Source organism: Scardinius erythrophthalmus, assembly GCF_964197995.2.
Source record: "Scardinius erythrophthalmus genome assembly, chromosome: 25".
Taxonomy (NCBI): domain Eukaryota; kingdom Metazoa; phylum Chordata; class Actinopteri; order Cypriniformes; family Leuciscidae; genus Scardinius; species Scardinius erythrophthalmus.
Genome location: NC_138245.1, coordinates 20,595,193 through 20,609,788, shown reverse-complemented (window position 1 = coordinate 20,609,788; position 14,596 = coordinate 20,595,193). Strand labels below are relative to the sequence as shown.

The following is a 14,596-nucleotide window of genomic DNA, read 5'->3' as shown; positions in this document are numbered from 1 at the left end:
AACTGAAGAAGGCACCAAATGTTGGTTAGTTTCAACAAACTACTGCGTCCTACCATATTCACAACAAAAGATGTTTATTTGCGTGTGATCTGCATGTGTAGGCTGTATTAGCTGGGGGAAAGGTTGAGTGTGGAGTGAAGCATTCTTTCCATTACCCAGACCAAATCAATGCACTGAGGTCCCAGCCAGAACGCCACGTCCCCTCCCCCACGCCAGTGGTGACAAGGGGGCCAGTGGAAAGAGCTGACCCAGGCACAGCACACTGGCCTAATTGCAGTTCTGGCCTCCTGCTTCTTTTCCTGAAGCTGAACAGTGGTTGCCACAGAGCATGGATAAAATCCTCAACCACATGGACAAGGGAGCAACACAAGTCTATTGAACGCTCACCTAAAAATGATTGAAGTCATCATTGACTCACCCTCATGTCATTAAACCTGTATCCATATCACAAAAGAATATATTTTGAAGAATGTTGAGGAACCAAAAGTTTCGGTTCCTATTGACTTCCATTGTCAATATTTTTCGAAATATCTTTTTTTGAATACAGGTTTGGAACGACACGAGGGTGAGTAAATGATGGCAAAATTCATTCTTGGGTGAACTAGCTTTTTAAGTATATGGGTCAAAGTATAAAACAACAGTTAACTGTTTTACACAACTGTTGGAGAAATATCTTTATGGGAAGAAGGATACAAATCAAATCTAGTCCAAGAGTAAACTTTTTTTTTTTTTTTTGCATTGGCGACCCTCAATTGTAACTTTATCCACAAGGCTTAATGGGCATCTGGGAAATCCACCATCAACAAACTTGACCTTGACGTCTTTGTGTAAAATGACATTCTTGGTCATATTGGGGGCTGAATTTGGGGCTTGCAGAACACAGATTGCAAAGAATGATTTTATTTGTCTCATAAAATAATGGTAAAATAATACCATGCATGCAGAATCCCTCAATCAACTTACATGGACAATTATTAAAGGAAATCTGTAGGCATTGCAACTCCACAATGGAAAAAAGCAATATTTTAGAGATCAGATCAATATATTTTTTTAAAGTTGCACTGCTCTTCTCATGCATAACATAGGGATTATTAATGAGGCATGATGGTTTTCAGTTGCATTGCTTTTATGTTTGGAATATATTTGACCTTATATATGACCCATCCACCAAACAAACTCTGAAAATTAGCATTTGAGAGAAGTAATCTGCTTAAGAGCTTTAAGTGGAGCATTGAGGTGTCATCATACAAAGAGGCATTGACCGTGGCATTTCATTGTGGTCCTTTCTCAACATTGTTCCAGTGATTGGATTTTACTGATTGTTTCCATCTTGTTGTAGAAAAGCCCTCTGAGCCCCTCGACTGTATCTGAGAACAATGATAATATGGGGGTGTTCAGGATGACACCCACTTAAATATGGATATCTGAACCCATCTCTCAATAATAATAGTAGCAGGTTCAAGGTGAGGCTACGGAACAGGACCAAATATGAACACTAGTGCACCTTATGGATGAAACAATACACAAAAAACTTTTTTTAAAGAGGATTAGCAGACTTATGACAACAAAATATGACAATTCATGTTATTCTGAAAGACAGACTTGGAGGTATTTGAACAAAAGCAGAACCTCAAAACACAGATTGGGATTTAATAAAGTAAAGTATAATTGTATTTACATATTTCAAAGCCATTTATTATCATACAAATTTTGGAAAATAAATATTTACAAACCAGCAACATCAAGTTGTACAAAAACATTTTCCCCCTCTATGTCCAGTGCAAAAAAACAAGAAAACATTTAGATAGAAATAGCCTGTAAACCATTATTTCTGTTGTTATAATAAATTCTCGTAAAATATCTGACACCTTTAATGTTTACTGACCAACTGAGTTTACTGACCAACTACCTCATTCAAATAAACTGTAAAAAGGCTTGTGGAGGATATTCACATGCCCTTTTTAAATGATGATTGACATGTCCCAAATATTTTTTGCTTTATTAGAATAAACTTGTAAGAAAAAAAAATCCCCATTGGTCTCAGCTCTCTCCTTTAACTTTTCCAATCTCATAGCTAACGACTTTCAGTGTACACAAAATACGTCCTTTGTTAAAAAAAAAACAAGGTGAATTATTAATTTTATAAGAAAAAAAAAAAACCAATAAAAACAATGAATAATAAATATTGCTTGTTAATTATTTCTAACTATTGTCTATTCAGTCTGATAAGGCAAACATTGATAAAATGTTCATTTAAAAAAAAAAGTCCACTTAATTGGTGATATACAGTAATAAACCTTTGGTTTAATTCAAACGCCTATCAAAAATTTGATCTATAGGTCTTCAGGGGAATCAGTAAAAAGTTTAATACAATAGTTTGACTTGAATTAATGAATAAACAAACAAAAAATGTGAATTAATGTTCAGCTTCAAAAGTGGACTTTTCAGAAAGTCAAATCCTCATTTCGAAAGTTCAAGGAATGAGAGTGATCTGTGGGTTCACAGCACTGCGAGGTCATGGCAGGACTTGGAGCGCACTTTCATGGCCATCTTCTTGTTGTTCTTGGCCACCAGTCGATCCAGGAAGCGTCTGGCCTTCTTGGTGATGCTCTCTTTTCGCTTGTAGACAGAGCGTCGACGCTCATTGATCTCTTTGCTGTCTTGCCGCAGTCTGATCTGCCTCACAATGCCCTCAAAGAGCTCGTGAACATTGTGCTGGAGGGAGGCGGAGGTTTCTATGAACTTGCAGTCGAACACCACGGCACAAGCCCGACCCTCTGCCAAAGAAGACCAAGGTTGTGTGAGATCCTTGGATTGACCCCATAATACTAAATACTGCATAAGCCTTACAGTACATCACATCACAGCAGCCCTTAAAGGAATAGTTCACCCAAAAATGAAAATGATCCTATAATTTACTCAACCTCAAGCCATCCTAGGTGTATATGACTTTCTTCTTTCAGCTGAACACAATCGGAGTTATATTAAATAATATCTCAATTTCTATGGCAGTTTTTGAAGCTCCAAAAAGCACATCCATCCATCATAAAAGTAATCCATAAGACTCCAGTGGGATAATAAAGGCCTTCTGAAGCGAAGCGATGGGTCTTTGTAAGAAAAATATCCATATTTAAAACTTTATAAACTATAATCACTGGCTTCCGGCAACGGCCGTACGCCCGTTCACGAGAGAGTTCCAGTGGAAGGGTGACCTTTGACCCGACGCATGACGTAGGACGTATGATGCAGGCATAGCCTAAGTTTAGGTGAGAATTGACAAATGTATGCGCTTTTTGGAGCTTTAAACACTATTCAATGCCGTTGTAAAGCTGGGAAGAGACAGGATATTATTTTAATATAGCTCTGATTGTGTTCAGTTGAAAGAAGTAAGTCAAATACACCCAGGATGACTTGAGGGTGAGTAAATTATGGGATAATTGTCATTTTTGTGTGAACTATTCCTTTAAGGCCTATGAATCTGCACCATGTCAAACAGTTGTGCTTCAGGGGATACACTAAAGCTGCATTTACATGGACCCTAATAATCCGTTATGTAATCGGACTAGTTGCACAGTCGGAATAGAAAAAGTCACATGTAACCACATCAGTCAGAATTAATTGGCCAAATTCAGAATGTAAGGGGTGGATTACACCTTTACTTATCCGTTCGATAGGACATGTTAACTCGATTGAAAACCAACACAGAAAAGTTCTGCATGTGCAATGGAGTATAAACGGCATAATGACTCACGATGTACGGAACGAGCTGTTGTTGGTGAATAGTGTAATTCTAAAATTCTTATTCCACTTATCGTCTGTGAAGTGCTGCAGGGGAATGTCATACCAGCAGTCCTTGCTTCGGACTCTCATCCACAGACACCTTTGTTTTGGCCGCGGCAAGGGGCATTTTACTGCTTAATAAATATAAGCAGCACGGCACAAAGCTTCATGTGCTCGTCGTCTCCTAATCAGGACCCGAAATAGATAAATATTTAGTCTGCATTTTAAAACAAAGAAAAGAAGCGATAGCAGGATAATGGTTAGTATGTGCCAACAGCGGGAAACTTTGTATTTCCATGCAGTGTGTGCGTGTCAAAAGATCAAATCCAATTTGAAGCTTGTGACATATAAAAGCTCACATTAACCTGATCACTTTATTTAGTGTTCATGTAAACACTATGATCGGATTCATTAATCGGAATGATTTCATTCCGATTTAAACAAAACGTGTCCATGTAAACGTAGCTACTGTGACACACACTACCGTACAAAAGTTTGTGGTTGGTAAGATTTTGATGTTTTTGAAAAAAAAAAGGTCTCGTGCTCACCAAGGCTGCACATATATTAAAACACATTAAAAAGAGTGTTATTGTGAAAATAACGTAATTTTTTCCTGTGATGGCAAAGCTGTTTTTTCAGCATCATTACTCCAATCTTCAATGTCACATGATCCTTCAGAAATCATTCTAATATGCTGATTTGGCGCTCAAAGGCAGGGTAGGTAGGATTTTTCTAAAAAAAAAAACATTCCAAATTTGTTTAAACTGTCTTTATATACCAATACATAATTAAAATATAAGTACTCTGAAAAAGAGAGTATAAAAATCTAGTGTGTGTAGACCTCTCACGACTGTTGTAAACACAGCTAATTATTTCCATTCACTCCACCGCCCCCCCCCCCCCCCCTTCGGAGCTGCTTCCAAAGCCACGCCCCCAAAACACATGAACGCACGACGTCAAACGCTCAGGCTCAGCTGGAAGACGCATTTATATACCTGAGAGGAGTGGAGAGGAAGGAGCGCAGTGCATGCATTGACATCATGTCACTCAGAATCACATGTAACAATTAATAAAATACCTAACTTTATCACTATAAATATAAACAAATAAGATTTCTTTTAGTACTCACTATCAAGCTAGCATATCGATACTGGTAAAGTTTAAAATATACTTTGTTTGATTCGGTAACGAGCTATATTTATAAGGCAAAGCTAAAAACAGGTTGCATTGATACACGTTTTTCCATTACCAGTTACACTGTGATGAAGGTGAATTTCGTGTAAGATTCATAACATATACAGTGTTTTGCATGTAAGAGTTTCCATGATGAAAACATTGTTGACTCTAATGAGGACTACACTCCGGAGACAAGTACCGCTTCGTCGGTACGAGGACAGGTCCGGGGTCGAGGGCAAAGCAGAGGAGGTCGTTCAAGAGTGCGGGCAACCAGGGTCCGAGGAAGTAGTTTTTGCCTTGTTTGCCTTCGCTGACTGCATATGCAGGTGCTTAGAATTTTGAATGCTCTTTCTCTGCCATAATTTTACTCTTCGTAGGTTCCGCGCCTCCTCAAATCAAACGGGTGCGCGCGCATATGGGCAGATCTAGCAACAGGGGTGGTGGCCATGGTTGCGAGAGTGAGTGACAGTCGCCCAAACCAATCAATTGTTTCGTCCCGAATGGAAATAATGAGCTGTGTTTATTGCAGATTAAAACGTCTACAGTCACTCGATTTTTATACTCTCTTTTCAGAGCACTTACATTTTAATTATGTATTGGTATATAAAGACAGTTTAAACAAATTTGAAAAAAAGTTTTTTATAAAAATCCTACCTACCCTACCTTTAATATTTCTTATTATTATCCATGTTGAAATAAATTGTGCTGCTTAATATTTTTAGGGAAACCATCATAATTTTTTTTTTTTTTTTTATTCTTTGATGAATAGAAGTTCAACTGAACAGCATTTATTTGAAATAGAAAACCTTTGTAACATTATAAATGCCACTGTCACTTCTGATGGATTTACTGCATTCTCGCTGAATAAAAGTATTAATTTCTTAAAAAAAAAAACCTTACCCTCTCAAACTTTTGAACAGTAGTGCATAACATCCCACGATGATGTGTCTGTGCGAATGATCCAAATCAAAACAGTTCTCACCTTCCACTGCCACCTCTCGAGATCGCACTAAGTCACTTTTGTTTCCCACAAGGATGATGGGAATGTTTTCAGCCTGTCGGATGCGCCGCAGCTGGATTCGTAACTCCGACGCGCTCTCGAAGCTGCTGCGGTCGGTGATGGAGTAAACAATGATGTAAGCATTGCCCACCTGCATGCAGTAATCCTGCACCCACTTCTCATCTTCCTCCTGGGGGATCAAAAAATGAACACTTTTGAAAGGATAGTAGGATCACAAAAGATTTTTTTACTGAAGACATTTTTACTGGTCATTTTTTCAAATCAGTGATAATGAATGGAGGCTTTCAAGCTATAATAGCGTGTAATAAAAGTGGTTCATACGCCAAAATATGTCAAGATATACAGTAGAGTCACTAAGATTTTTTTATCATCAAGGATGCATTAAACTTTACAACGGTGATAGTAAAGACATTTATAATGTTACAAAAGAATATTTCAAATAAACGCTGTTCTTTTGAACTTTCTATTAAAGGGTTAGTTCACCCAAAAATGAAAATTATGTCATTAATGACCTCATGTCGTTCCAAGCCCGTAAGACCTTCGTTCATCTTCGGAACACAGTTTAAGATATTTTAGATTTAGTCCGAGAGCTTTCTGTTCCTCCATTGAAAGTCAATGGACGGCATACTGTCCATGTCCAGAAAGGCAATACATCACATCATCATACAGACATCATCAAAGTAGTCCATGTGACATCAGTGGCTCAATCTTAAGTTTATCAAGCGACGAGAATACATTTTGTGCGCAAAAAGTAAACAAAAATAATGACTTTATTCCACTATTCATTTCCTTCTCTCTAGGCCTCGAGTGAGTTCACGTAGTGTTTTTGCGTAGCGCGTCTGTGTTGTACGTCACACGCATCAGACATGACAGCGTCGGCCAATAGTGAGCCTACGTGTGACGTACAACACAGACGCGCTGCGCAAAAACGTGAATATTTTCACTACGTGAAATAGCTCGAGGCCCAGAGAGAAGGAAATGAATAGTGGAATAAAGTCGTTATTTTTGTTTATTTTTTGCGCACAAAAAGTATTCTCGTCGCTTGATAAACTTAAGATTGAGCCACTGATGTCACATGGACTACTTTGATGATGTCTGTATTGCCTTTCTGGACATGGACAGTATGCCGTCCATTGACTTTCAATGGAGGAACAGAAAGCTCTCGGACTAAATCTAAAATATCTTAAACTGTGTTCCGAATACGAACGGAGGTCTTACGGGCTTGGAACGACATGAGGGTGAGTCATTAATGACATAATTTCCATTTTTGGGTGAACTAACCCTTTAAGAATCCTGAAAAAAAAATTAATAGAGTCTCCACAAAAATAGTAAGAAGCACAACTGATTTCAATATTGATTTCTTGAGCACTAAATCAACATATCAAAATGATTTCTGAAGGATCATGTGACACTGAAGACTGGAGTAATGATGCTGAAAATTCAGCTTCGCGTAACAGAAATAAATGTTATTTTAAAATAAATATTTTCATATTTTATTTTTTTATAATTTCAGCCTTAGTGAGCATAAAATAGTTACTCAAAAAAAATCTTTTGAACGGTAGCGTAAACACAGTCCGCTTTAATGGACTTAAAATGATAGCTGGAGCACTATGATGTTTTAATGTTGCTTTTTTGGGGGGGGGGGGTAATTTTGCAGCTTCACAATCCCAGTCCTCATTCATCATTATATTGAAAGAAAGTGAAAGAGAATGACATGAGGGTAATTAAACAATGACAGAGTTTTCATTTTAGGATCCCTTTAAACACTTGCACATGTACTGAGGTATAAACAACAAACAATTCAAAGCTTTGTGTCGAGAAAATGCTGTGGATTGTAACGTTTACAGAATCATTATCTCTGTAAACAATTGTTGAGTCCAGCAAAGCGGAGGTGCCAGACAGACCTCACAGAGGAGAGTCATCGATAGCGGTGTAATGAGGCCCTGGAGCGATCAGTGTACTTGTCTGTGTGGTCAGCAGCAGCAGCAGGGGCCAGCTGTATGATGCTTGCTCACTTCAGGCCAGCGCTCAATGGAGTTTAGCCACGGGCAGTGAGAGGCCATGTTTTTTCCACAGCATTGCACAAAAGGCATTGTTGCCCTGTATATGAGACTCGTGTCTACAAACACAGACTCACGGCTGACACATGCAACCCCGAGAAGACGAAACGCCTTCAGATTTTCCTTTATTTACATCTGATAATTCATCGAGTATGAGATTGATTATGGTAAGAAATACTGATGTATGAAGTTTGCATACCTGTTTTTCGGTTTCCCACGTGTCCATCACGACTAGGGTCGTCTCCTCCTCGTCCACCGTAAGGGTTTTCTCATATATATCCTCTATAGAAACATGCAAAACTGCATTTTAAGTCTGTTTAGCAAAATATCAGTGACATTAATTTGACATCTAAAAACAGCATTGGCAACTAAGGATAGATGCTACAAACAAACAACTAGGTCAAGGTCTTATTTGTTAACATTTAAAGGGTTAGACCACCAAATTTTTTTTATTTCTGTCATTAATCATTCACCCTCATGTCGTTCCCAACAAGTAAGACCTTCGTCTTCGGAACACAAATTAAGATATTTTTGATGAACTTTGAGAGCTTTCTGACCCCCCTATACACAGCAATGTTATTATCACTTTCAAGGCCCAGAAAGGTAGGAAAGACATTGTTGAAATAGTCCATGTGACTCCAGTGGTTAAACCTTAATGTTATGAAGCGAGGAGAATACTTTTTCTGTGCAAAATAAACCAAAAAAAAAGCGACTTTATTCAACAATTTCTTCTCTTCCGGGTCAGTCTCTAAGCACTACGACACATGCAAGATCCGGCCAATACTGAGCCAGCGTTCTGACGTAGAACCCGGAAGCGCTGCACTGTGTTTACAACATGAATACCCTCAGAGCCTGACAGGGAAGAGAGGAAATTGATGAATAAAGTTTTTTTTTTTTTGTGCACAAAAATTATTCTCCTCGCTTCATAACATTAAGGTTAAACCACTGTAGTCACATGGACTATTTCAACAATGTCTTTACTACCTTAAAGGAACACTCCGACTTTTTGGGACTTTAGCTTATTCACAGTATCCCCCAGAGTTAGATAAGTCCATACATACCTTTTTCATTTCTGTGCGTTCTGTAAGTGTTATTTGACGCACCCACCGCTAGCCTAGCTTAGCACAAAGACTGGATGTAAATGGATAAGGTAGCATACTAATCCCAATAAGTGACAAAATAATGCAAACATTTTCCTATTTACATGTTGTGATCTGTATAGTCACAGCGTGTACAAATAACAAGGCTATATGAGACAGAGACCACTTTTAATCGTATAAATACTGGGAACTATATTCTCACTAGGCGTAGGAGCACAGCTACTTGGGCGGAGTGGCTACTTGGGCGGAGTGATTAGCGCAGCACACGAGACGCCCTGTGGTGAGGAGCAGAGAGTTCGCTCAGAGTTGGAGTAATAGAGTCAGCAATTACTAGATAGTAAATTTATAGTTTACAATCATGGGTGTTCGCTGTATCTTGTCTTACAGCTTCCAAAGTTTGTAACTCCTCGTCTGTGTATTCTGGCTCAAAACTATATGGTTCTGGATCTTGGTTTGATACCCAGTAAAATTCCTCTGACAATTCCTCAAAGTCAGCCATGATCACGAGTCACGTTCGCTACTAGCTAGTTAGTCACGTTTGTTTTGTTTACGGAACCATCAACAGGGCGTCTCGTGTGCTGCGCTAATCACTCCGCCCAAGTAGCTGTGCTCCTACGCCTAGTGAGAATATAGTTCCCAGTATTTATACGATTAAAAATGGTCTCTGTCTCATATAGCCTTGTTATTTGTACATGCTGTGACTATACAGATCACAACATGTAAATAGGAAAATGTTTACATTATTTTGTCACTTATTGGGATTAGTATGCTACCTTATCCATTTATATCCAGTCTTTGTGCTAAGCTAGGCTAGCGGTGGGTGTGTCAAATAACACTTACAGAACGCACAGAAATGAAAAAGGTATGTATGGACTTATCTAACTCTGGGGGATACTGTGAATAAGCTAAAGTCCCAAAAAGTCGGAGTGTTCCTTTAACAAATACTTCTGATTTAAAAAAATGTAGTAGTAAATGTTGAAATGAACATGAACTAAGGTTAATAAATGCTGTAGAAGTATTGTTCATTATTAGATCATGGTAACCAATGCGGTTAACAAATTAAACTTTATTGTAAAGTAACCATGATTTTACAATGGTTATATTTTACAAAAAAAAAAAAAAAAAAAAACTCACATACAGTATTACTGTATACATATCTTCTATGATGAGCATGTTTTTCTGGATATTAAGTCAAAAAATGGTTGATACAACAAGAAACGGGCTTATTAAAAGGGTGAAATTCTTTAAAAAAAACAACAACAGTTTGGCATAATCTACTATTTCTTAAAAGTGCTTCACTACATATTAATATTTGAAAAACTCTTGGCCACAAATCAAAGACATTTGATCCAAGCAACATACAGAAAACAAAACAAAACACAACATAGAGAGCTTTCCTGAAGGCCCTCAAGACTGCATGTATCAATAAGTATATGAGATAATTTGACCTTTTATGTCAAGGTATGATTAGTTAAGGTTGTAAAATGTCATGTGGTGCGACTTCCCTAAAACTTTAATATTTTTGATTTTGTAAAAACATACATTTTAACTTGAAAATATATTTATTTTTTGTACACAAGGTAAAAGGAAAATGTTATTTAAAGATATTTTCCTTTTCTTTATCATGGACACAAAAAAATAATCACAAGCGTGAAAAATGCATGTGAAGTGGAAGAGTGGAAAAATCATTGAGCCGTGTCTGATAAACTGATTGCATAGCTAGTTTGACAAGAAGATAAAACACACTTTGCTCCAGTCTAGGTTGATACTGACCTTGTCTCATTTTTCCACTTTAAATCTACTCTTGTCACTTTTCGAGACCTCTAAAAGATGTATAGCACAACATTTGAATTCACGGTAAAGAATAACAGTGTCCTTAATCAACTTCAATGTCTCAAAACTTCATGTCAGTTAAAATATGTGATTCAAGACATCCCCTACAGAAAACCGTGTCCTCAACCGATGAGGGCCAATGCACATTTTATTTTTTACAGATGTGATAACACTGTGTTAACTAAGGTGTATGCTAATGCAGTGCAATTACAAAGCATTCAAAACAAACATGTCACTCAACGAAAGCCAGCTAAGATAGAATCAAAGAGATTTTATAGAAGCTTTACAAGCCATTGGGATTGAAAACTGAAAGAAACATCTTATATCTCAAATGAATTTGTAAATTGTAATGCCTTCTTATCAACGATAAAACAATATTCAAGTGTTACAAAGGATTTATGTTTGATATAAACGCTGTTCTTTTTACCTTTCAATTCATTAATGAATCCTGAAGAAAAACTAGAACTGAAAAAAAAATTATACTGCTGAAAATTCAGCTTTGCCGTCACAAAAAGTATTAAAATAGAAAACAGCTCTTTTAAATTGTAACTTTAAGGGTCATGCAGAAGAGTAGCCTACTAATATGTCTCCAGTGATATATACACACATCCGCCTGTCAATGAGATGATTATTTACAGGGTGATGTTCTGCTCAGGTCAAAGCCAAAACAGCAACGAGACATGGGGTCATATGCCATTAGACAAAAAAACAACATGTAGGTCAACAGACTGCCACACACAGATGCACGTCTAATGCTTTCATAAAGGGATTTTGCATAGCTCAATGAATCAGGGAGACACAAATGTGTGTGCTGAATATTAAAGTCATAACTGTTGAGTTTTTAGTTACACAGGTCTCTGATTGATCAGTTTTGTGTCAGACAAAATGGATAGTCCCACATCCTTGGGGCACCAGGAGATGGACAGGACTGGGAAAATGGGAGAGACGACACAACGGTGCTGACTTTAAATCAGTCATGTGTTGTCCCATTGTAAGAAATGCACATATTCCAGCAAACTGAAGTGAAATTATTCTACATTTATGCTGTTAAAGTGTCACGTTTACGCCACGCAATGTTTAAAGTCTGCGCTTAAAGGCAGCAGTAATGCTCTAGACAACAGCTGCAACACAAATCAATGTACTGTATGTACTGTTTGCACTGACTGATGTATTAATCAATACCGTCATACAATTAATGTTTCAGGATCAATCATGACGCGTGGCAATTTGAGAGTGCAATCAATCAGGCAGACCTAACAGTTTAGTCAAGGTTATTTTAGGTGCTGGAATGCCATTTACAGTAGTGTGTCAATGCTATATTTATGGTTATACAGTAACATTAAGTTGATGAATGGAAGGAATCAAACTGTACCTAATTAATCAACTAAACTGATTTGATATGTAGACATGAACAAAAACTATAATGTATTTTGGGTTGTGTACCTCCAACGTGTTTGTGGGCATCCTTCTCTTGTATTCCAGCAAAAATGTTGGCAAGGCTCGACTTCCCCACGCCGTGATCCCCCAACAAAACCACACGATAAAGAGACTCAGATCCAGAGCTGTCCGAATCCGAGTCTGAAGACCAGTCGGCCCTTGAGTGGATGCTCTTGTCTCCTGGGTGGTAAGAGGCTGACTGGGCGAGCGGAGGGTGATACGGGTCAGCCGAGGGGTCTCTACTTCCCCGGCTCGCTAAACGAGAGGAGGGGATGGGAGTGCTCGCTCTTCTCCTCAGTGGTTCCTTTCCCTCTTTCTGTGTGTTGAGTGTCATCTTATAAACATAGATATGCCTGAACAAAAAAAAAAAAAAAAAAGTGAAATTATTATTAAAGGAAAACAAACAGTCCATAATATACTATTTTAAAAAAACTTAATGAGGTGCATCCTGAGATGTACCCAATTAATAACTTTGAACTGGTAGTGTTGAAGATACCAGGGCTAGTTGTCACACTTTTTACTCCAGTGAATATTTGTTTTTGTTTTCTAAAAAAATAAAAAAATAAATAAAAAAATTCAAACTTAGACATAAAATGCTTGGCAAAAAACCTATTGAACAATTTATCTATTATTGGAAAATATTCAAAATTTAAAATGCAAAATTATCAAAACTTTTCTCAACAGACATTGAACATGTGACAACTTGCCCCATCCTGAGAACAACATTTATTTTTCCAAAATGATACGCCCACTAGAAACAATTTTAGTTTAAGTTTAGTTTAATTATTCTAATTAAGTGTTTGAAACCAACATACCAAACCACTGACAGTGAAAACCTCTCTAAACATTAGTTACTAATACCCTTGTGACAACTTCCCCTGTGACAAATAGCCCCGGTGTCTCTGAATATTCATGCATTTTACTATATTTCATGCATTAATAAACACAACTACTAAACAAACCAGACATATTCCAACAAAAACATCCTCAGAATGTTTAGTGTACTCACAACCATGTCCGTAAACGAAGGTTTTAAAGCATGCAGGTTCACATCAATCCACAGAATGAAGTTCAAAGTGAATCAATCAGTTTGCGCGCAGTGGAGTTTGAGGAACCGGTTGCAGAGAAACGCTACACCGCTGCAGTCATGGCAACAGCCCGCCGAGTTCCACAACGCTTTTAAAAATTTAAGAGCGGAATGAAGCATTTCTCTCATTCTCTCGCGCTGTCCGTCACAGCCTCGTCACCCGCGGCGCGCGGAACGGAACGCTCGTGCGCTCGGAAAAACATCGGTGAGTTCACATCTATGACCTTTCACTCACCTTTATCTCACCACACGCAAGTTTTAGGGGTCCGAAGCGCGACTTCTCAGTTCATCCTTTCCACTTGTAGACTTTGAGCGTCAGTCCACAGCGCTGGATCGGTGTGAAGTCGCATGTATCGTGCCTTTGTGATTAAACACAGGTGGGCTCCTGTTGCCAACTCAACTCGAGCTCAGAGCGCGCGGAGCGGAGAAACGTGCTTTCTGTTTATATTACTCACATGATCCATAAACATAGCTCAACAAATGGGCCCTCGACTGTAAGTCTCGTGGGTCCTTGCTGAGCGTCTTTCAACATCATCCAGGGCCACGAAATGTTATAATGTGCCTTTTAAGCACCGTCCCACTCCATCTCCATGACGTCGATGTTCTGTCATTTCCTGCTCAAAGCTGAGCTGAGATATCATAAGTTATGAGAATGTTCTCATTAGTCCAATTGCTTTGATGTAAAACGCATCTTGACTTAATGATGTCATCACTGGAAAGTCATGCAATGTGAAACCACACACATTGCATTTATTTTTCTTTTAGAGACAAACATCCACAGATGTTTCTTTTTCTTGGTGCTTATGCAATTGGATAATGAATGTTGCCATTTTATCGCATCTATTTAGTATTTTTGTTTCTAAAATAAGTTTTATTTATTGGAAAAAGCATTCCAGCACTGGATACACATGGAAATAAAAAAAAAAAAAATCCTGAATCTTCGCATCAGTGAAATAGAAGAAGGTTTATCCCCTGCTTAGATCACACAGTTGTTTTTTACCAGGAATTTTTAATTCTCTGAGGCTCAGTTGAATCTTTTCCAACTGAAACAACAAAAGTAATCAAACCAGTCGCCCGTACACTGGGGTGCTGAAATCCATTA

The 14,596-nt window shown here is 38.0% G+C and overlaps 1 protein-coding gene across 3 annotated transcripts; it reads right to left on the bottom strand.

Moving 5' to 3' along the window:
• Positions 1-741: 741 nt before the first annotated feature.
• On the bottom strand, positions 742-14,114 carry rem1 (RAS (RAD and GEM)-like GTP-binding 1). Of its 3 annotated transcripts, none has more exons than XM_081357799.1 (5): positions 13,730-14,114; positions 12,414-12,760; positions 8,237-8,319; positions 5,939-6,146; positions 742-2,777 (listed from the first exon to the last, which is right to left on the bottom strand). In XM_081357799.1, exons 2-5 carry the CDS (start codon positions 12,739-12,741, stop codon positions 2,500-2,502), a joined length of 897 nt encoding a protein of 298 aa, XP_081213925.1. In that variant the 5' UTR covers positions 12,742-12,760; positions 13,730-14,114; the 3' UTR covers positions 742-2,499. The 3 variants fall into 3 exon arrangements, with proteins under 3 accessions (XP_081213925.1, XP_081213926.1, XP_081213927.1); XM_081357800.1 differs by having other exon boundaries at positions 13,417-14,034; XM_081357801.1 differs by having other exon boundaries at positions 1,624-2,777; positions 5,857-6,146.
• Positions 14,115-14,596: the final 482 nt, after the last annotated feature.